Genomic DNA, 24301 nt, shown 5'->3' on the forward strand with positions numbered 1-24301 from the left:
AGAATTGACGATGGGGTAAGGTACAAATTCTCTTGTTTGAAAATATTAATAAGTTGATACTGGCAGATTTTTCAGTATTTTGAGGTAAAGCATTCCATAGCTGGACGTAGAGGTGGGAAAATGAAATCTTTAGTTGTTGAAGACGAGAAGAAATGGCATAAAATTTGTTGGTAGTTGCTGATCAGGTGTTGAAGGAATGTATATCAGAGACATGGGTAAATAGATTTTGAATACAAGGAGGAGCTAGATTGTTTTGACCATCATACACTGAAGAAAATTAACAGGCAGAATATTAAGATTAACAAAAAAGGAATAGCATATTCACACTTTGAAAGTTTATCGAATGTATAACCCGCTTCTGAAGGAGAAGAAGCTTATCCCAAGTTACCTGTGATGCTTGACGCCACCAGCTAATTTGTGACCTATCACAGGCGACTGCTGATTAGCCACCCTTATTTATTTCATCAGGGGCATCTGGGCTAGAAAACTGGGCTCCTTTCAACTCCATGATCATTGATGACTTTTTCCAATTATAGTACTATGTAGTAATTTCATCAATTATGTAGGATTAATATGAGCCACCTTGTTAACTTACGAGTGACAGTTATTGAGGTAGACAAGGTCACCATGTCATCTGATACTGAAGAGAAAAATAAAACGAACATTTTAGACAATTATTGTTTTGATTGGATGGCAAAATACAAAAAATGGGAAGTCAAAAATGGACTTAACAGTGTAAAGAACTTTGCTAATAGCTTGAATTTACCTTGAATAGCAATTTGAGAGGGGCTGTAGTTTGATTATAAGAAAATATTTATAATCATTGATTAGGCTTCCCATTTTAACAAACTATAAAGTATTGGACTTGTAAAGGAAGTTTCACTGGAAAGACAAAATATGGTCAAACGTTTAATGGTACAGAAAGGGCTATCTGATTTGAAATTTCTAACATAAAATATTAACACAAATGGCTTATGACACACCATGTCTTTACCATGCCAGACAGTTTTCTTTCTTTCTTTCTTTCACTTTCTGCCACCGTTTATAAAAGCAGAATATTTACATAGCCTAAGAGTTACCTGCTTGTCTCGGGTGACCAGCATTTTTCACAAGTGTGCCATAAAGTTATGTGCCTGCATGCTTTGCCATTTTCAACTTATCCTATCATCATATATTTTTAACAAGGATAAAGTAATATTGGTTTTGCTCTCAGAAGTAGTGCAATATAATGGTAACTTAAAATGAGATTTACACTATCATTACATGCAGTCTAATCCAGTGTTATCACACTAAAAGAAATCTTCTATTTGGTACAATCAATAAACCCAATCGGCTAACTCACGACCGCTGGTCACATGACCTGAATTGGGTACTAGACCAAAACAAACACCGAGCGCTTGCACGTGGAGCTATGTCAATATTTCACCATGCCTCACTTTTGTTGCGCAGGAAAATGCGAAAATAGTTCAGAAAAAACAGAGATCTCTCTTTCCACAGCCTTTCTCTCGATAACAGACCTTTACTGAAACTATGGATTCAAAAAATGCACAAAGATCCGCATTATTTCAATGTAATCAAGCATGCAAAGATCTGCAGCTAGCACTTCCGACAAAGGGACTTTGTAAATCCTCATGCTAAGAAGCGGCGATTGAGTCGCAATGCAGTTCCTTCAAAATTTTCTTGGACTCCTGTAAAAGAGGAAGAAGAAGAGGAAATCGAGAGGACAGCCGTATCAAAGCTAGAGCGTAGCAGAATCGAACAAAATGAAGCTACCGATCGCATCGGAGGGAGAGGGCGATGAGCTGAGAGTGAGCGGTCTCACATTAACTTCGCAAAAGACTCAGACATACGAAGATGATTTTTGGGATGACTCGATTGATATATCCTTCCGAGTTCCTTGTTTACATCGCTTTTCTCTCTCTCTTATTTAATGTCTAAATGTACGACACCTTCAAAAGAACAAAAAATGTTTTGGCATTTCACAGGATTTGACAGTTACGCTGGATTTATGGACACGCTTAAATTTATTTTGCCTAGCCTCGATAGAAAACTTCTGATCTACTGGGATAGCACTGCTGGTAAATCAAGTGTTATTGATACAGAAAAATTTTTTGAAGAAAATGAAAGTGATTTTAGTACTGGCTTAGGTGGACTTTTTCCGTTGTCTTCTTCTGTGTCTGGCAGGTCTTCGCTGCCAAACACCTCCCCAGATTCTCTTTGCCTTATGGTTATCTCCTCATCTGTTTCCGTGTCCTAAGTAAGATAAGAAGGGGGCAATTTAGTTCATTGACTTGTTTAAGTTGAACGCCAAAGCACTTACCAATAAGGCTAGTAAGAAGGTGTGCACCGACTAACCTCGCTTGCCCAATCTGGGTCTTTTTCTGGGTCTTTTTCTGGGTCGTCCTCCACATCACCCTCCCTATTTAGACTTTGTCTTTCAGATTCGACCACCACATCTCCACCTCTTTGGACCATCTCTACACAGCTGCACACATCTTTAAGAAAAATAAAAATTAAAGAACATTAATACTGTAATTAACCTGGTAGGGAAAAACGCTCACTCGTTCCACAAAAGTTGATGGAGTGGTATAAAGCAGTGATCATACACATAAGAATTTCTGTTGCATGGTGGGGAACGTGTTTTGCATGCAGCTGGGAAGAACATTCGACTTTCATTACTCTCCCTCTTTCTTCGTTCCTTTGCCTCCTTTCTTCATATCTGCATCCATCCGATTTTCCACAATGTAACGCAGTAACTTGCGTAAGCTCACCATCACCACTTTCTTCTTTTTGAGGAAAACTTTATCTTCTGATATCTCTGTTTGATCATCGTCAACTTCTATGGTCTCTAGGATTCTTCTGACATCGATCGATTGATTGCTCCTCTTTCAATATATCAAGTATAGTATCGAGGAGGAGATAAATTTGTTCTGGCAGTAATGCTGTCTTTACCACGATATGAGAACAAGCCATTTCTTTAGTTTTGTCAGTGTGATTCTGGTAGAAAAGAGTGAGCTGAGCTTCTTTCACAACTTCCATTTCTCAAAAGTTTTTTTTTTGCTTTTGACTTTATTGTGCATGTTCTTTCTCTTCTTTTCTCTTTGCTTTTAACTTTATATTAGGTAATATGATTAACTGATATTGTAATAAGTGACTCGTGTGTCTTGACTTATCTAATAGCCCATTTGTGAATTACCCTTGGCCTCATTTTCAAAACGAGTCCTCCTGCTAATCCTTTCATATGATAATAAGTTCCCATTCACATGCAAATTAAACTCATTTTCACAAGAATGGTTGAGCACGAGGACTCGTTTTGAAAACGAGGCCAAGGGTAAATCACAAATGGGATATTAGATAAGTCAAGACGTATCAAACAGATGCATATATATTTTTTATCAAATATATCAAGAATCAGTATTTCCCTTGTCAGTGGCTAGCAGATTTTGTGAACTTTGATTGACCTACTTAACTCGGAATATCTATGGTATGGCTATTTACAGTTTTTCTAGGTGGGGAGGGGGGAATATGTATATGTTTGTTTGGGAGGGTTGGGGTAGTATGTCACTTTTGCAACCTTCCTTGGGGGACGAGGGGCTAATATTATACATACTTTTTTCCTTCTTTGTGGGTTTTGTTCTGTTGTTGTTATTCTGGGTGGGGGTCTTAGATTGGGTGCCCTGTTTGATTTACGGCTTTCACTTTTTGCGAAAATTAGCAAAAACATGAGCACCTAATGAGCGTGATCAATTTTAGGTTTAAAATCTAAAGGCAATCAAATGGGTACATAAGTGATGAATTCTGAGAATTGTCCCCTAATGTACTATAGCGTATTTCTGTGTAATTTGTGCCCGGGTTATCGAGAGTGAGTGGTCTTGAATGGAAAGATTTTAGGATTAGTTTAGTGACTGACTTTACTTACGTTACTGTTCTCAGGTAACCTTGGGCCTGAAAGGCGCAGAGGATGGTCGTTCTTACTTCTTGGGATGCCATCCCGGCCCTGAATGTGACGCGAGCCTTTCGCTGTGCTTCGCGGATTGCAGCTCTGGCCCTTCCACGTGGCACGTGATCTTCTGTCGGGTCGGCCAGAAGAATAACCATTCTGCCAAACTGTGCTCCGACACTTGCGTATGGGTGCGAGCGGTTTTGACCTCTTCCATGCGACGCTGCTCCTCCTGCGCTGAACAGCGGCCCGATATTTCTTATCACCCCTGGAGAATTTTGCAAGGTTGACGTGGCCATTGTTGTAGCGGACGGAGTTGATGTGGTCGCGAATCCTGAAGCTGTCGACTGCATCGAAGCCCTAAACAGCCGATTAACCTCTCTGCCGACGTTCTGTTGGTTTAGCATGGCCAACAGTGCATGCAATCCCTGAACTACATTCGGATGCATCTTGGGCGCGAAGTGAGTCCTTGCGTTACAATGTGGCTTTTACATGTTGGCTTGTAAAACAGTTGTCTTTGTTGTGTCATTAATAAGTGATAAGCTAACTATTCAGCAATTAATTGAAACGTTCCGCCTTTTTCTATTACGCAATTGCGGTAATTTCTTCTATTGTTCGAACAACTCCTACAAGAATAATTACAAAAAGAAATTGTGAAATGCATACCTGAGTTGCGACAAATGTGCTCGAAATAGTATTGCAGCTTTCATAAGATGCAAAGTATCCTCAGGCATTAAAGTGGCTGATTTGTCAAATTTACTGAGAATTTAGTGCTTTGCAAACTTGATCGGCTGACCGGCAGTAATACTACCAAAGGTTTCAGAAAGGTACTAATTTGTTCTGACTACTGAGTTAGCGAAATCTTTTGCTGCCAGATACAGAGAGATGCCATGATTCGGACGAGGCTCCAGTGAGCGAATTCGAGCCTCCAACTGTCCACGCTGCATGTCTGTTAGGGGACAGGTAACTTCCCGGACTTGCACGTCATTGTTGGATCGGTTTTTGGGTGTTTGGCCACTCGAGTCAATTCCGAACTGATTTTCGTCAATGGACTCGCCATCGATGATATCTCATATGGCTGGATCGTCAGTTCCAAAATGCTTAAGCATTCCTCCGATGTAGAGCTGTTGTGGAGTGGCATTTCCTTCAGAAGAAAGTTTGTGGTTGTTCCATGAACGTTTAAATATTTCCAGGACCCTGTTGAGTAACGGAGTATAAAACGACGTGTAAACAAAACAGGTCAATGTCATTGTCGGGAGTGAGTATGCCAGTGTCTTCCATGAAGTAAAATAACGTGTAATAAAGCGACCCGACACAGCGAAAATAATCGCGCCACAATCGCTCAATCCTCTGGTTGTGGACTGAGTTCCCAGTAATATGGCTACCTCTTCCCGTCCCTCTTCGATTTATCATGGCTTGCGCCCCTTCCACATTTTCCGTTCCGTGGTCTGAACGGACACCTGATGGCCACCCGAATTCACTAGTAGCAATGTAAAATAGGTCTCGGACTGCAGCTGCCGGGTTGTTTGTTGCACAACCTAGATAAAAGCACAGGCGGGAAAATCCATCTATTCCTCCGTGCATAACAAACTTCCACCGTATTAGTTTATGGTTCCTGTCCACGTGCCAGTGTGAATTTGGCCCAGGAACCCTGTAACGCCTCCTGTGTACAACGTGGCTTAACCTCGCACGTACGTTTAGACCATCGACGCGATGAAGGGCTGCTCTTACACGCTGCGTCTGGATATGGGCTCTCTTATCTTCCAACTTCCCTTGAACAATGCGAATTCCACTGAATGGTGATCGTCCGACTATTTCCGGCACCAATGTATCCAGATCTTCGTCTGTAATGGCCGTAAATCTTGGCTCACTACCGAGTTCAAGCGATGCTCGATGCCGGTTCAGGGTGCTAACAGATATTCCAAGTATACCCGCAATCTCCGTCCACTTGAAAGAAAAGTCTCACAAATACAAAATTTACCTCGGTCTCCCGACATTTCCCTGCTCCGCTCTCTGGCATTGATAGGTGTCAGATTCGAGTAACCTTTTCTTCTTGAAAAGCCGCTATTGTAGAGGCTCCAAGCTTCTCTTGATGTTTTTAAGTTGTCCTCTGAAGTTGGAAGCCACGTCTCCGAGGTCGTCTTCGTTGATCGCAGACATCAGCCAGCGCAACTGGTCACCCGCTTCTTCAAGACGTCCTGTAATTGTCACAAGGTGGTCTAGATCCACACGAACCGGTAGAAGACAGTTAATTTCTTCTATCAAAGCTAGCATAGTAACTGTAAAATCGCGCACAATGTTACTCATGATGTGTAGTATATCAATCGAGGCGAATTAATAAAATAGTTGAATGTATCACTGCGAGTCTTTATATTATACCTTCGCAAATATTTCTTTTTCGTTCGAGTGAGGTGTGAGCCACGCGCTAGGGTACTGGGGTAGCGCTAGATACAATACAATTCAATTCTTTATTCACACATTGGATATTAAGTACCTGACAATAATAATTAACTAAAGGATTAATTAAATGCATTTGTGTATGGTGTTGAAAGTAGCAAGAACTGTCTTGTTCGACACCTTCCTGTTCAAATAATCGGCAGCAGAGAGTTGAATAAAGTCTCAAATATCAGTGAACATAGCAACAGATGGAGTATGCAAATGCAAACTGCAGTTGACTCCTAGCCTGCCCCTAACTGGAAATAATTTCTGTTTTCCCATCCCTGTGTAATTATGCATGTTTAAATGTTTAAGCGCTTGACTGAGTTGTACTGGCGTCCGACATGGCAGACATAGTTTCGTTGTTTCATGTGCTAGTGGAGGCCGATGTTTTAGTAACAAAAAACATAATAACACTCCTTTTTACCAAGCCGAAGCTTTCGAGCGGGCGGAATTCTCCAAATCCTGCAATCTGATTGCCTTGCGGTACTTCGAGCAATCTTGTTCGCTAAGGGCGGAATCGGTGGCGGCGGAATCGGTGGCTGCAGAATCGGTGACTGCCTTTATTCACGTTTGTTTGCCGTTTGTGACCGAGCGAAAAACGTGATTTTAAAACCATTATACCTGTAAAACTTGCGTTATCATTAGCATTAGCTGGGGAAAAGTGAATTTTATTATTCCGACAAAAAATAAGAATGGAGAATCAACCAAGGCAACCAGGAAAACCGTTAGCAGAGCAAATCAGGCCGTGGCTATACTTCTTACGCAAATCGCCTTGTTTTACCTTAAGATTAGCATGCGTAATTAGCTCTTTATATAAATCCTTTGTGCAGTTTTCATCCCGCTCGATTTAACCAATCCTGAAGAATTATTCAACTGAAGGAAATCCTTGCTGCAGTTATAGCACAAAAAAAATTAAAATGTTTTTCCCCGGCATTGGTCGGGAAATAACAAATGTTTAGACTACGTTTTCGGTATGTTATTTTGCTTTCTGATTTATCAATAGAAGTATATTCAATTTTCGTTTAACTCTTCGTATGTTATTTGTGTGTTTTCCTTACTTTAGTCTCTTTTCTTTGTGCTCCTGTCAATCGCAAACGTTTTTCGATTTCCCTTTCTCTGTAGACAGTAGGTAGTTGTCGTAGAAACGCCAGTGATTTAAGCTGGTTTCAGTTTTGTTCTACCAGTAGTTTTTATACCTATCAAAGAGCCGGCCTACAATTATGGACAAGAGTCTTGGAGGACGCTTTTGTCTTTTAGGGACGTTTTCCTCTCCTTTCAATTCCAGCCCCTCCCCTCTACTCTAACCCCCTCGCCTCACCCTAGCCAAACAATGTTGGGGGCGTGTAACCAGAAATTTTCCCGAGAGTTCCAACATTGTAGGTGGAGAACTGCCAGAAGACTTCCAATTTAATGAACTGTTTTACGAACAAACCGAGAAATGAATATTGCACTACTGCCCCAAGGACTTCGTAATTTGGGGGAAAAGTACTCATCTGTTTTCCTCTTTTTTCCGATGCATAGTCTGGGAAAATCCAGGGTGAGTAGAAGTTTCGCTAGCCACCCCCCCTTCAGAACCCACGAAATACATATGTACGTGGAAAAACAAAGAGAAATACGTGAGCCTCAAAGAAATCGAGAAAACCACACGGCAGGGTAATCAGCTGCAACGTAATTGAGAACGTACTTTCCTTAACGTAATCCGCTCATGTAAGAGCTGGAGGCACATATAGGAGTTCTGTGCTGATATTCCTCAAGTAATCACCTCTATGTCTGAAGGTGCAAAGGCAGAACTCGCATGCGTGGATTCCCCTCGCTTTAAATTCCATCTTTTTACGAAAATTGGTAAGATTTTCATACATCGCCAGAAATTCGTGACAGTCAGCGGTTTGGAACGGGAGCTCATGCAAGAGAAAAACTTCCTTCTACGCATGCGCTTCTGTATCGCATTACATACATCGAGTGATGGTGAGTGGTGTTAGGTATTCGAGTAAGAATAGCCGCGATATATTTCTTCAGAAGCTTAATGTTTCTTCTGCCGACCTTCTTTGGGATACAAAAAAATGTAGAAAAAGAAAAGCTAATGTCTCTACTGATTATTTTGCCATGGAAAGGCTGATATCGAAGAGGACATCACACGGAACGGTGAGTTCACAAATTTTTCTTCTGCCTTGGTTTATATGATGTATGCCATTAATTGTCTTACATGTTAAAGTTTGATAATTACAATCTTCAGGTTCAATATTTGGTGAAATGGAAAGGGTATAGCAGGTCTTATAATAGTTGGGAAGATGAAGAGAACTTGACTACCAATACCTGCATCAAGAGTCTCCGATATCGAAACGCGCGCAATGCATTCTGGGATCGTCTCATATAAAAAGTGGGCACCAAGCGTGACAGCGGCCATCTTGATAACTAAAGCATCGTCAACATTTATACACTTTTACCTCGCGATTTTACAATTTTTTCCAGTTTAAATTAGATCATAGTTTGTATATAGTTTTAATAATAGTTTGTATATAGTTTTCACTAGTTTGTATATAGTTTTCATATAGTTTTCTCGTCGTTTTTGGCGTGGAAATGAGCGAGACAAGTGAGCTTTCCCTCGAGGAAGTCAACACATGGAAGGTGGACGCTCTCAAGTTATTTTGCCGTAAACGAAATCTTAAAACTTCTGGAGCTAAAGCTGAACTTGTAGCCCGTGTGTTTGCAGCATCAGAGATGGGAATCCAAGTACAAGCATCGGCTAAAGAACTAATGTGCATCACGGAGTCTGAGAGAGCGAAGCTATTGTTTACTCCTGAGGGCAGCAAGCTTCCCGATCCTCTTGGGCTAAAGGACGGATGGATTGATGAAAAAGATGGGCTAACATCATGGCCTCCTATATTTCTAAGTGACATTACGAAATATCTGATGGCTGATCATCCTGGAAAGGATATTAAACTGCACGAACGGGTCATGAATGAGTACAAAGAGGGGAAAGCATACCGCTTATTTGACTCGGGCTTTCTGAAAGAAGTTTTCTACCATGAACTAGAAAATATGGATTTTTGCTTCTTGAAAGCAAAATGTACGCATTCGATGAAGGTTGGTGATACACCACATACATCATGGATTTGTTCAAGAAAAAATGGAGAGATTATCAGTGCCTACTGTACCTGTACTGCTGGGTATGTTAGACTTTCTGTTTTATAAGACTTTAACTTGTAACTGATGCAAAATTTAAGCCTAAAATATCATGTTTATCATATACCTCGATTTTATGACTAATGTTGTTGGTCTAAGCTCAATATATATATTATACTTTAGAATGTTTAAAATATTATGTCTATCATATACCCTAACTATTTGTTATTTCTTGTTTCAGTATGAGTGGTTCTTGTATTCATGTGATGGCACTGCTGTTCAGAATTGAAGCAGCAAACCGTAATGGTGTGACAAATCCTGCATGTACGTCCAAAGAGTGTGTGTGGAATGTTCCAATAGGAAACAAGACTGTAATCAAGCCCTCTAGAATTTGTGATATGGAGTGGAAGGCTTCAAAGCTAAATAAAGGTATGTTATTATGTTTAAAATTCTAAACAAAGTATTTACAGTATGTATACTGGATAGACATAAGTGTTATCTGGGGACATAAATAAGAAAGTTCTTATTAGCTTGTAACCTAGCAATTAATTTACTTTTATTTTGTGTTTTTCTAGAGACGACCAGACCTGCCATCGATAGTCGCCGAAAGTTATTCAATTCACATGAAGAGTTGAAGCCCCTGACTCCAAAAGGAAAGAGGAAGTCGTTTTATAATAATTTGAAGGACTTGTTGCCAGAATCGGCATTCATCAAATTAGCAACGGCTGAGTTTGAGGAACCGTGTTCAACTTCCGTTACAATAGAAATTAATACTGAAGTACCTGAATGTGTAATGCCTAAGTCATCAAAGAAAGACTTAAGTGCTGATGATATACATCTGATTGAACAAGGCACCATTGGTCAGTCTGAGAATGAGGCATGGCACAATTACAGAAAAGGCCGATTAACTGCCTCTAATTTCTATAGAGTGTACACAAAAGTTGAAACCCTTAAAACTAAGGGGGGTGATGCACAGGAACTAGTGGACACAATCCAGGGTAAAAGTAATGGACCATCGGAACATTTACCTGCTCTAAAATATGGAAGAAACATGGAGAAAGTTGCTAAGGATAAGTATGTGAAACTGTTTCAGAGGGAGCACAAAGATGCAAAATTCAGAGAGTGTGGACTATTTATTGATGAATCTGACCAATTCATTGGAGCATCCCCTGATCTGCTTGTTGAATGTTCCTGTTGTGGATTAGGGGTGCTAGAAGTGAAGTGCCCTTATTCTATTGTTAATGATTTACCATCAGAAGACAATCTTTCCTACCTGGTAAAGATTAATGGCAAAATTGTCTTGAAAGAGAAGCATGCATATTTTGCACAGATACAGGGACAAATGGCTGTGACAAAGAGAACATGGTGTCACTTCCTGGTCTACACCCAAAAGGGTTATCATCTGGAGCTAATCAAGTTCAATAATGATTACTGGGAAAAGATAAAGCAAAACCTAATTTGGTTTTATAATAAGTATTTAAGTGAATGAATGCTCGTTAATTATAACTTGATACAAAACTTTATTTACATGGTGTAAACACTAAAAATACATTTGTACATTTTATATACAATTTAGAATTTTTACAATTTCATATCTGGAAAAACTGGTCTGACAGTTCTAAATTGAACTCAAATAGTCTCTGAATAGAACAGTAAAATTGTCTGTTGTGGAAACTGGAATGGATGAATCAAATCATGAAATTTTATACAAGTAATGCATTGACCACACTTCAGTATGATTGAAAATGTTACAGTTTGATATTGTTTGCAGTTATATATATAGTAATAATAAATAATATATTATTTATTTGTGTTCAGCGACACATGAGCTGTGAAATGAAGAAAAATATTTACAAATTATATCTAATGATTGTAATCACTCTACCAGAATAATTTTTCTCTTGTGAGGTCCTTGTGGTGCAAATAATATAACAGTTCTTATTCAGAGTGCACATACTTAATAGCTGAAGCATTAAATGGTACTAAATCATACTAATACTTAAGTTTCTTGTTATGTACCATTATCAACACTATTTAGTATTGTTTGGTACCATTTGTATGAAAGATTAAGTGATTGCACTCTATACTAGTTGCTAGTAAATACTTAGTAGAGCAGAGATTTTGAATAACATTTAACCTAAGAAAGAACTTAGACTAATACATATTGGTATCCTCTAAATTTATGAAGTTTATATTCTTTCATGGGTTAAATGCTGTCAATCTTTTTAGCTATTTGTACATTTCTTGTTAATCATTTTTTACCCAAGGGTCTATACAAGTTACATAAGGCTGCACAAATAAGTACAATGTTGTCTATACTGCCAAGCAGTGATATTGGTAGTTCATGCTTTATCAGTCTAAACGTCTTCAACCGTCTTATTGCTTGCTCAACAAAGATTCTAAGATTTGCAATTTCTTTTGTTTTAGCAACTTCAGCTTTAGTGAACTGCTCTTGTCCACGTTTACCAGGGGGGATGTGTAGTCTTGAGCTTCTGATTAAGAGGTCTTCAGCAATTGTGAATCCACAGTCTGCCATCACTTCATCGCCAGGTTCAATGATATCATAAAATGATGATTCTCTTGTCAGATGCACATCTGAAGTTCTCCCTCCCCATGCTTTGGATAAGAAATTGAAAAAACCATGTGGTGTTATTGATACCAACAGCTTAGCAGTGTTGTGATGCTTGTAGTCTGACCACGTAGCTGCTCTAAGGTTTGGGTCGCTTGGGGTTTCAATAAATATTTCTGTGCAATCAATGATGTGGCGTACATTAGAGTAGCCTGGCTTTTTAAACTTTGCGGGCAAAGTTGCTTTCACAACATCGATGGAGGGATTGTAAACCAAACATTTAAGTTCACTTGCTAGGATTTTCACCCAGGTAGTAACAACATTTGTTACATTTGTAGTTGAAATTCCAAACCTCTGTGCTAAGTCAGCATTTGTTGATCCAAGTCGAAGTTTCATTAAGGTCAAAAGAAACTCATCTTTTTCTGACAAAGCTCTTTTAGGGCCAAACTTATTTGGTGTTTTTTTGAAGTTTCTTCCTTTTTTAGTAGATTTTTTTGGGCCACTCCAGTAGTTTACTTTTTTAATGTTTCCCTTCACTACTTCAAACAACTTATTGAATACTCGTTTTGATGGTAGGCCGGTTAGTAGACGAACAGATGAATTTGTTTTCAAATCAGAATGTTCTAGTCCCTTACGCTGTCTGGCCTTGAGTTTTATCTTACATGCTTTGAGTTCACTTTCAAGTTCTTGGAGTTTTTCTTTGAGATCTTTGATCTCATTGAACTGCTTGAGTCTTTCCTGCAAGCATTTTTCTTTCATACAGAAGTCAGGATCTTCTAGGTTGTACCAGCCAAACGAATATGCATGATCGTGAGTGATATGGTCGGGTCGACCGGCAGTAGTACAATGTTCTTCTTCTGTTATAAACGAGGAACTACTTGGTTCTTGAATCACAGGAGCATCTTGACTATCATGTGCATTATCTTGAGTATCATCTTGAATATTATCTTGTGTATTATCTTGAGTATTATCTTGAGTTCTTAAACGTTTCATTTCTTCTAGTAATGATGATCTATCAGTAGGCGGTTTACGGTTACGAGTAGACTTTGTCTCGTAGCCCATTTTGAGTACAGGATCAGGGTTTTCTTTCGTGGGTTTCCCATCAACAAAGTGCTCATTGCAGACTCTCGACGAATTATTAGGTTGCCAGACTTCTCCTTTCGGGCCTTTTCTCTTTAGAAGATGGATCCAGCGCTTTCTACCCTCATTGTTTTTGCGTTCAGTAGGGAACGGAAATAGCTTGAACGGCAGCGGACAGTCACATGGCGGAGTGCCGTGTAAACAATCGTGAACTTCGCATTGCTGTGAAGCCCATTTCTCAAGCTTTTTCCCACTGTTATGGCACCCAAATACTGCACAATTTCTGTGCCCAAAGACCATGTCATTAAACGGCTGCAAAGTAATAAAAATACGATGAGAATCTTTGACTTTTGACAGTTCTTGTATTCGCGAATGTCACTCGCGCGCAGGATTGAATCTACTACCATTAAAAGCTTAAAAACAGCTAAAACAAAGTTAAAATTTGTAACTTACCTTTTGAATATAATACCCACGAAGATTATTTTCCAGTTGATATCACTTACAAGAACAAAAAGACTGTATTATAGATAAAGACACGCTTCAAAGAACGCATTGAATACAGAGACACACGCCATATTGTCACGCTTAGTGCCCACTTTTTTTGTGAGACTATCCCAGAATGCATTGCGCGCGAATTACCTTCCGGAACTCTTGATGCACGTATCTTGTTAGGTATTTATCACTTTTTTAACTGTACTTAAATTGCTACTACAATTGAACCTGCTGAAATACAGAAATAATTAGAGATTTGCACTCGTATCATCTTAAACATGAATGATTTTATGCTTTACTAAGTTTTTTTTTCATCAGCAATACGTGGATTAATTGCTTCTCTCCCCCTTTATTTTTTTTTGCCTTTGCAGTGTTTCTAGTATACTTGTAACTTGTTTTTAGACGACCCCTCTTACAATGTTTCCATTTTCATTCTTTTTTTTTTTACAGAACTTACCACAAGCCAATTGTTGACAAAGAGAGGCTAACACAGCAGGTTGATAACCTGAGATTATCTGTCCTGTTAAAGTTGAAAAGCAAATCTAGGTCCAATGCTATTTTGGATTTCCAATCATGACTGTTTTTCGTTCTTTGTTTTATGGTAAAGGAAAAAAGGTATACTCTGTTGAATAGGGATGATTTTAACCGCTGTAATTTACCAGAAAACTGGGATAGGGTTATTGATTGTAATGGGGATGGAGTCAGGGCTAAACATCCATTTAAAGTTAGATTGTTTTTAGCTAAATCACCAAAAACATATTCTGTTGTAAATGGGAAAATTGAAGAAGATCAGAGAATGTTAATTGAGAAACTTTCAATTGATTTCAGTCGCGAACCAGTAACTATTCAGTCATAGACATTATAAAATGGTTCTTAAAATGAAATTCACTATAATGGCTTTAGGGACTTTTAGGGCTCAAGTTCCACTTGAATGCAAAAGCTGCTAAGAATATGAGCAATGTGTTGAATATACAAAATATAAATGGCCCCTATCTAATAACCCTAGGCTTAATTCACAGAGATGAATTTCCTTGAAATGCTGTTATTTACAGAGTGAACTGTAATTTCTCTGAGTTGATGAGGTTTCACTGCACTCTCTCTGGGTTCTTTAGCTTTTTATGTGAGTTTGTTTAGATAATTTTGAATGTGCAAGGGAGTCCCCATAAGAGTAACTAAAGCCATTTTTCCCAGAACACTATTCCATATTTTCTTTTTGACAAATGTCTTCCAGTTATTTGATAAGTTCAACCTTGTTTTTGTTGCTGAATCCTTTAGCATTTTTCTTCTTTAATTCATCTTTCAATTGCTTCACTGTCATATAGGAAAAGCCAGTGTCAGTGGTAGAAGACACAGGGAGGGCATGTTCATTTTGAGCTTCACTTGATTGCTCAAGGGGGATCCTGACTAAAGTTTGCTCTTGCCCTTTTACGGTTTTCTTTAATTACAACATCCCAGTAGCTTTCTTGCGCTTTGTGTAACAGCGAACTTTCCGCTCATTTTCTTTGAGCTCCCACTGACGTTGTTCTTGTTGCAGAACATCTCCTGCAGAATCCCACTTGTTGGACTTTCTCAGAATTATTGCTCGAGCTACATCATTGTTCTTTTCAACCCCTTGCCCTGTAAATATTTTGACAGACTTGTGAAGCTCAAAGAACTTTGGAATGTGTGCAACCATGATATGCATGTAAGGGGTAACTCTGGCTCTCTCATACCCTTCTCTTTTGCCATTTAGACTGACAAAAGGAGAAATCCGCTCTTTGGCTTTCATGAAAAATTCTGTGGGGTTTTTCTCAGGGTTCCAGTCATTGACAACTTTGTAAATTTCTGCAAACTCTGTCCAGACTGCAACCACAGTTAATGCTGTATCTGGGTGGAGAATTTTGTGTAGCTTATTGGGAAGGTCAGCCAGAAGGATTTTCTTGTCTTTTCCCAAGAGACTTGTCCAGTCATGTTTGCCACTACCTTTCCCGTCAGCGTTTCGTTTTTCCCACACATCAAAAGAAACACCACAAGATTTGATTACTATAATCAGGCTTTTTAGGTGTAGCCCTGTTGCTGTCCCCTTTTTATGGTCCAAGTCATCATCCTTATCCCAGTTAAGGCACTCATGGACAAGATTTTCAATCAAAATATCAGTGACTCTTAGCATTAAGTGAAGCTCATCTACCACTATATGATAGAGTGGAATATTCAACAAAGGTTGTTTATCACAACAGTAATTATCTTTAGATTTTTTTGACATTTCACAAATTTCTTTCTGTGTTCTTGCCATGGGTAGAGTGTTGTAACTGTTGTAGTCATTATTGATTCTCCAGCGATCAGTTTTATGTACCTTGCACCAGGCACAAGCATAGTTAGATGTTGCTCCCTTGAGTCCAAGCATCACTAAAATAAATTTGTAATCGCCACCAAGATAGAATTCAGTTTTTATCTCGTGGCCATCCACAGTCATTTTACTTGTGGCAATCAAGTCATTTACCTCATTGAATAAACTCTGAAATGACTCTTTTATTGTGTGGTAACTCTCAGCTCCATTGACTATACCAAGAGTTCTATTTCTTTTAGCAGACATAACTGACTCCTCTGTTTGCAAAATAGAAAACAAAAGCAAAATAAAATTTGAATTTCTTTTCATTGTTGCACCATCACCATTGATTTTGATTTTATCAGTGATAGGGTCAAAGTCACTGTTTTGCTTAAGAAAGTCAGAGATATGTACTTTGAACACAGTTTCAACTGAATTTACTTTGGCCCCTTCAAACTTGGCATTTAGTGGTTCAATCTGGCACATCTTGTTGAGTTCATCACGGCATTGTTTGACCAAGTAGGACCTCGGTGGACCATCAGTGACAATGGAAATTTCATGATAGAATGCATCTCCTACCCAAAATTTGTCCAATAGGAAGAGGATTTTCTCAACATTTCCTTTTTCTTCTTCAGACAGAGTGCTGTATTTTTTTTCTCCTTTTCCTTGAGTGGCTGAATCTTGACTGGTGGGTTAACTTGTGATGTTGTGAACCACATTAGTGTTGGATTCTTTGACAGTTAAACCTACTTAAACCTACTAGTTCAACACCAAAGGAAGAGCAGAACCAAAGAGCAGCTTCGGCTCGTGAAATAAAAGTTCTCAAGGTTCTGAACTTATTTTTCACAGTTGAAAGAGGTTTTCCCTGGTATGAACTTATTCCCACTGAGTTTTCCAACGATGCAATATAATCTTCAAGCTCTTTGTTTGTTTTCTGCAAAACTTGGGTTTCATTTCCCCTTTGATTCACTGCCAGCACCATTTCCTCATAGATTCTTTCCTTCTCTAACTCTAAATTCTCATAGGCCTTTTTCCACTCTAGTAGTTCATTTTGTATGGTTTCAATTTCTCTATAGAGTTCATTTACAGATTTTGTTTGACCCTCCATGACATGAAACTTTCGTACTCGATTATTCAACTCTTGTCTTGCCCAGCCTTTCGTTTTTTTATAATCTAATGAAATCTTGTAGGCAATATTTAACAAAGCTACATGAATGAATGAATGAATGAATACCTTTATTTAAGTGTCAGACTAAAATAGCAGTACATAACCACTAAATGGGGACACTACAAAATAAATTAAAAATGACTAAATCCATATATTAATTAAAGTTAAAATGCTAATTGAGCTAAAAATACTAAGATTGGTTAACATGCTAAAATATTTACAATATGTACAAGATAAAATTTACATTAAAAACTTTTTTACATTAAGTACTGCATAAAATACAGTTGGTACAGTAATTATCGGTCAGTAAAGTATTTAGATCAATCTTACGGATATTTATCTTGAAAGATGATAATGTTGGCAGATCTCTAATGTTCTTAGGTACAATATTCCATAACTTAGGTCCAGTATATCTGATAGAGTGCTTACCATATGTTGCTGTATTAAATCTAGGAATAACAAATTCTTTGCTACGTAGAGCATATTTCGTATCAGACCTCCAAAATAGGTCAGCAATATACTTAGGACATATATTATTCTTGACCTTGTACATGAGAGTAGCCATGTCGTGTAACCTTCTGTTGTGTAAAGTACATAGATTAGCCATACCCAATAGTGTGTTATAACTTGACGTTTTGTCGCAATAGATGGCTCTAAGTGCCCTTTTCTGTATGCGTTCGAGTTTTCTGCTGTCACTAGCACGACAGAAGTGCCAAACAAGATGAGAGTAAGTTAAATAAGGAAGAATGGCAGCTTTAAACAATTGCAACTTGGTGCTAGTAGGTATTAAGTTTCTGAGTCTCATTAAGACTCCTACATGTTGGCTGCTTTTCTTACAGATTGTAGTAATATGTTCAGCAAATCGGAGATCATTGTCTATTGATACTCCAAGCAATTTCAGGCAGGCAGTTGATTTAACTTCTACGTCTCCAATAACAATTCTCATACTTTGATCACATTTATTACCAAGTGTTAAGGTTCGATACTTGTCGAAGTTTCCTTTAAGGAAGTTGGAACTGTACCAGTTGGAAGCTACTTCAGCACTTACTGTCAGATTAGCATGAACATCAGCTAGATTACTGCTCATATCATAAAACTGGTGGTCATCTGCACACATATTAAGGTTTGTATTAATGTCATAAGTTAGATCATTCTGAAAAATGTTCCATAATAATAACATCAATTCCTCTTCGTACATTTTCATCATCGCTAAATGCAAAGCATTGCCCAAATGTACATTTTTTACCAGGTCTACATAACTAAACCTTTTTGCTGTAGGTGAGTCTTCTGATGAACTTGTACATGTAGAAGGAGAATTTGCACATCCTGTTGAGAATTCTTGACCAGACATGTCACGCAACAGCACGTTTTTTTCTCGTACAATTTCGTGCCATTCTTTTAAAAGAGGATAAGGAATTTCCAAGGTGGAAAGGACTCTTTTCTCTTTTTTCCTCGCCTCATATCTTACTTCCGGTTGAGTGAAAATGATTGCGTCTTTAAAACGCAAGCAACATGGACTAAATCCGTCACTCATTTTACTTGTAAATTTGCAGCGATTGTGTAACGCAATTGCGTAACTTATCAAAGGCAAGGTTACAAAGTTCAAGAAAAGCATTTTATAATTCAAGATGGAGTATGAATGGGCGAGAAACTACCGTTTACGGCCGACTAAAAACACGGCGTTTTCTTGTAATTTTTCTCTTGGCTTTAAAGATGACGTCACATTAAGGATTCCTCAGCAGTATTTTGGCTGGTTTTCCAACAAGTTTGGAACCAATTTAGTGGCTTCAATGGCTCCTAATTTTGCACTATAAATGAAGTTTAGCATGTAAACAAAACAGTTCGATCTGGAAGAATGTTCCTCCGTACCTGCAATGTGTGGTGATTTTCGTCAATTTATGCTACCTTTGGGCTGTTTTCAAGAAGATGTATGGCGGAGTGCGAGGATTTATGTGTCCAACAAAAATCGCTTCGGCAACCGCTTTAACACTCGTGAATATACATGGAGCATGCAGCGAAAGGTTGTACAAAGAGTCCTCTTTATTTTGCGATCTGGAAGAACATGTCTCCTTTGGCGTTCGTAACACAAGAGTAATTATTAAAAGAAGGTTAGCTGAAATTGCACTGTTTTCCTTGTAGTGATTTTGCGATTCGTTTGTAACCTAAGACAGAGTTCGACATTGATGCGCATGCATGACTGCCATGCTGTCACGGATTTCTTGCCATGATATCAATAAACTTGAATGAAAAAAAAGTGCGAGAGCAACCATTAGCAATGAATATTTTGCATGCATACAAATTTCCATGAGCAAAGCAGTACTGCCCATAGTTTTCTATAACTTGAGCAATCCGTTCATGTACATTATTCGAAGCGGTTAATCTTACAAATTCCATCATACTATTCTGGGCCCCCAGTTGTTTGAAGGCCGACTCAGCTCTAATTTACCCAAACTTGTTGAAAGAAGAATTAACTTTTTAGCTTTCATATCGTAATTCAAATTTAACATGTACACCAACTAAAGCATGCAGGGGATATGTTAAACAGGCTGCTTTGAACAACCCAGTTTCATTTTTGTCAATTCCGTCCACGGAATAAACTAGTTTTTTACAAAAAGGAAACAAAAAATTTCATCTTCGACAATTCGATGCAGAGGTATCAGTGTCTTGCTCGGTTTCAAATAGACTGGATGAATTGCAACTTGCACGACCATCAGGCAGGACAGTAGTTACGCTTGATAGAGAACAACAGAGTTCCGTCCCAGAACAGGAATACAAAAGTAAGACAGAAAGTGACTGAATCGGCTGATGAATGAACTGTCAAAAAACTGCCAAGCTGTCTAAAAGGGATCTCGAGTAATTACAAGTTCCCGGTCAATAAGAAGGAAGTACGAGGCTCTAAAATTCGAAAAAATGACATGTACACAAATCACTGTGAAACATAAAAGCTTGATTCTCCCCTAATTCCTTTTCAAATCTCTGACGAGCTGACTACTCTCTTAAAGGTTCTATGCTTTGTTGTTTTTATCTGGATGACCTCCCCTCTGAAGTCCAGCCCTCCCCCTTAACCTTCTCTCATTACATTATAGGGGCACACAACGTCAATTTTAGGGAAAATATCTATTCGGAAGATGATTTGGGATCTAGAATTTTCTTTTTTGTAAAATTTAATGCTTATGCCTGCCTCTCCTAGGATTTGCAAACATCTAAAACATGGTATAATTTCCCACTTTTAAAGGAGTTTTACGCTGCAATTTGCGGGAGCTCCTTTTTTTTTTGCTGAAATTTCGAAAAGGCAAGTTTTTATCCCTAATGATTTTCGGATCACTATACTTTCAGCTCGGATATCCAAACGGATAAAAAAAATTTTAGGGGGTAAGATATGCCTATATATACCGTTCAAATACAAATATACACTCAACAATGCTATGTTTAAGTGGTTTTGGAAATATATTCTCGTTTGGTGCCCCTTACATTAGATAACGATTCAGCGGGAATCAATATTTTTTTTAGCCCAGGGATAGCTTGTGATTGGATTTGTTAGTAAAAAAAAAAACACACACACACAATGATACCCTGGTGTATAGAATTCACGTAAAACTCTTTAGATTTTTCCCCTAGTTTCTATCTGACCCTCGCCACCGCAATTTTCCCTTTTGTAAACGGCCGTTGCCATTTGAAACGGTTGTTGCCATTTTGAAACAGTCGTTGCCATTTGTCGAAACAGTCGTTGCAATTTTGTAATGAATCATATCGACTGTTATTGGAAATGGCAACGACCGTTTAAAAATGGCGACGACCCTTTCAAATGGCAACGGCCGTTTACGAAAGGGAAATCCGCCCCGCCACCACAAGTTTTGTTGGTCACAAATTTTTAGTTAGTCATATGTTACAAAATTAGGAGATTCGTATAGCTTTAATATTTTAATTTTGGGGGGCAGTGTTGACTCCTTAGATTTTTGCATAACATTGTGATCAGCTGGGCCTCCTTGATCATCTAAAACTCAATCCAACGAGAGGGGGAAATAAAAAAAAGAGTAAGTGCGAAATGTGTGAGAGATTCAATGATGCTCTCTATCTATATTGCTTTATTGAATTTTATATCTATTACAGGCAGTTTTTCAAATCATAATTTGCTTAAAACAGGGATGCTTTTAGTGTAAATATAAGAATCCGTCTCTTCGTTATGTATCGGTCAAATCCGCCAATTGACAGCTTAAGTGCTCATACCGCTGGGAATTTGCCATCCATGAGAAAAAAAATCCAGGGGTTAGCACGGGGACTGGGCACAGGTGGAATTGATTGCTGCCTTACCAGTAACCACCCTCCGCTGTCAATCATGGAATTCCAAGAAATTCCTGGAATTGAAAGAAATCAATGAAAACTCCAGAAAAAATTCACAATGGGGAAAGGGTGGGTTCAAGAAGGAAATCAATCGCGCTTTTGAATCAGGATTCTCACTCGGCAATCTCCTAAAACAAAATTTTAATAGTAGTTTTAATGCAATTCTTAAGATATAGTGTTATTTTAATTAGAATACTATTGTAATTACTGAAGATTTTTACCGAGTTTAAATAAAGAACTACTACTACTACTACTAGGGTGGCGGCCTGTTGCTCCCGTTGGGCCAGGTAACTTTTTTGTAAGGGGGGCTTCCATAGAGCTGATTGTCATGTTGTTGCCCACACTGTATGCATTTGTGGTAGGCTGGTTAAATTCCATGGGGGTGGGATTGTTTTCAAATGTGCTGTATTTTCGCACTTTTATGCAGTTTGTTTGCACTCCCTGATTTCCTTGGAATCAATGACGCACTCCGTTGATTATTGCTTCCAAGACAACAAGCTGCTAAATAGTTGCCTTTGTTGAGTAGTGTTGGCTTGGATTAGTTTTGAGAGACCAGTTGCGTTGCATTGAAAAGTTGGAGAAATGCCTTTGCAATCGGCCATGGTAACATTAAATATTTTTCAGACTTACATCGAAAGTTTCACTCTTGTTAACTTCCAAGACACGTTTCTATCAAATGGAAGCTCGTGTAGTCAAGAATTTCTTTTTGAGACGAGATTTAACTCTTCCAGTAAGAGGGGGCATTCAAGTACCAACCAGTGTGAGACACTAACATTTTTCAGTAGCCCGGTCTTAAAAACACCAGGTATAGAGTCCTAAAGTGCTTACGTCACGTTTCCATAGCACCAGAATTCTGTGGTCTAAACAAACCAATATGGCGTCCCTAGCGTGACACATTGTCGTTGACCTCGAGCACTTCAAGAGCTATAATAGCGCATTTTATCCTCCAATAATAGAAATAAGATAAAGAGAATCAAGATAACCTTTGGCCTTACTATTGAAGAGTATAATAAGCGGACAAAAGCACCTGGTGAGCAATAACTCGAGTGACAGAAACAGGCACAAGCTGTTTGATAGTTTGGACTTGCTGCCAGGTACAGGACCAACACCTCCCAGTACACCTACCCCCAAGAAAAAACGGAAAGTGTCTGCCGAGCCCACGAAATTACCAACTGTAGCATCTGTGCTTGAAGAGATTAAAGAGAACTCTGAACCATGTTCCACTGAATGCTCACAAGAGGAAAAGACAAGTTCCAAAGAAGCTCTGCTGTCAATAGAGCTTGACATGACTTCAACAGAACTTGCTAAACACAAGGAAATGTCAAGTTACTATAGTGCACACTACTCTGCTAAGAGCTTGAGCCCTGAGGTGATACGGATGGAGACAGGTCTACCCACTAAGGATGTTTTTGATATTGTTGTGGGATATGTTTCAAGATTCAAGGGTGAAATAAACTATTATGCTGGATGGAAGGTTGAGGCGATCACACTTGAGGACCAGATATTTATCACTCTGATGAAACTGAAACAAAATTATACCAATCTACATTTAGCCCAGTTGTTTTCATGCAGTGTTGCAACTGTTGCTAACATAGTACTAACTTTTGTCCATGTTCTGCATTCTCTCCTGTTCAAAGACATCATGACAACCGTGCCATCTAGAGAAAAGAACAAGATGTGTTTGCCATCCTCTTTCACTGAGTACAGCAGTTGCCGCATTGTGATTGATTGTACAGACATTGAAATTGCTGCACCTAAGCTCATGTCCCAGCAGAATGCTACATATTCCAGCTACAGGGGAATGAACTCTTTCAAAGTCATAATAGGGGTTGCCCCAAATGGAGTTATAACCTATGTTAGTGATCTTTTTCCTGGCTCAGTTAGTGACAAGGTCATGGTTAAAGAGTCTGAATTTTGTAAACATTTGAGTCCTGGTGATCTTGTTCTGGCAGACAAAGGTTTTCCCATCAGCGATATAGTTCCAAGAGGTGTTTCAGTGAACATACCACCATTTCTCAACAATGGAAAGTTTACAGAGAGTGAGGCAAGGGCAACGAAATCAATAGCTCGATGTCGCATCCATGTAGAGGTTGCAAATGCAAGACTTAAGAGTTTTGGCATCCTTGGCTTCATCCCAGCATTTTTGAGGTGCCATGCTGACAAGCTGTGCCAACTGTGCTCAGCTCTTGTTAATTTGCAGTATCCATTGATCAAGGATGGCTGCGAAGACTTTGAATTTGACTAAATAGAACTTTTTTTCAACTAAATTATAGTACAATGAGTTTTTAATATTATTTTTGTATTACTAGAAGCCCTACTGTAACAGATCAAATGGTATTGACATAGCTTTGGTCAAAAATGTGATGTGGTTAGTTTTACATTTTTCTGATATTCATCTCCTTTATGTTCATTAATACAAACTACTATGTGTTCTGTGAAAATAGATTATAATGAAATCCAGTGACATTCTTAAATTGTCATTTCAACTAAATCCAGGTCAGGGGTATGTGACCAGTATGGAATTCTTTCGTCCAGTAGTTCCAAGTGTGAAAGTCGTGCTGGCTTAAAGGTTTTACTTTTGTGTCTGTGAAGCTGGGAGCCTGAGTCCAGGTGTATAAAACTAAAGCCACACTTAAATTAGCTTAAGGGATGGTGAGACGTAGTCAGAAAAAATAACCTGTGTCTGCATGGATTTTGTTTAGGCTCCCTCCCCTTCCCTTTGCATTGCTATGCAAGCCTACTTAAGTGTGGCATAAGTTTTATGCACCTGGGCCCTGTTGAGTAACCAGGATAAGTGTTACCAGCTACCAGTAGCCATTGGTTGCAAAAAAAAAAATTGTTTAA

The 24301-nt window shown here is 38.7% G+C and overlaps 3 protein-coding genes and 1 pseudogene across 3 annotated transcripts in view; 2 read left to right on the plus strand and 2 right to left on the minus strand.

Moving 5' to 3' along the window:
- The first annotated feature begins 7568 nt into the window (after positions 1-7568).
- Positions 7569-15810, plus strand: LOC148735378 (uncharacterized; annotated as a pseudogene).
- LOC148735379 (uncharacterized) lies at positions 8725-12259 on the plus strand. The gene is made up of 3 exons (XM_088754201.1): positions 8725-9546; positions 9744-9931; positions 10078-12259. Exons 1-3 carry the CDS (start codon positions 8957-8959, stop codon positions 10989-10991), a joined length of 1692 nt encoding a protein of 563 aa, XP_088610327.1. The 5' UTR covers positions 8725-8956; the 3' UTR covers positions 10992-12259.
- LOC148735380 (uncharacterized) lies at positions 11003-13754 on the minus strand. The gene is made up of 2 exons (XM_088754200.1): positions 13605-13754; positions 11003-13463 (listed from the first exon to the last, which is right to left on the minus strand). The coding sequence occupies exon 2, from the start codon at positions 13449-13451 to the stop codon at positions 11754-11756; it is 1698 nt and encodes a 565-aa protein (XP_088610326.1). The 5' UTR covers positions 13452-13463; positions 13605-13754; the 3' UTR covers positions 11003-11753.
- A 7877-nt stretch (positions 15811-23687) lies between the features above and the next one.
- Positions 23688-24301, minus strand: part of LOC148735381 (uncharacterized) — a 2301-nt gene continuing 1687 nt past the window's right edge. Inside the window, exon 2 of the mRNA XM_088754455.1 lies at positions 23688-24301. This exon is cut by the window's right edge and continues 1310 nt beyond it. The gene's annotated coding sequence lies outside the window, so the exon portion shown is untranslated.

The sequence above is a fragment of the Stylophora pistillata genome, chromosome 3 (genome assembly GCF_964205215.1).
Source record: "Stylophora pistillata chromosome 3, jaStyPist1.2, whole genome shotgun sequence".
Taxonomy (NCBI): Eukaryota; Metazoa; Cnidaria; class Anthozoa; order Scleractinia; family Pocilloporidae; genus Stylophora; species Stylophora pistillata.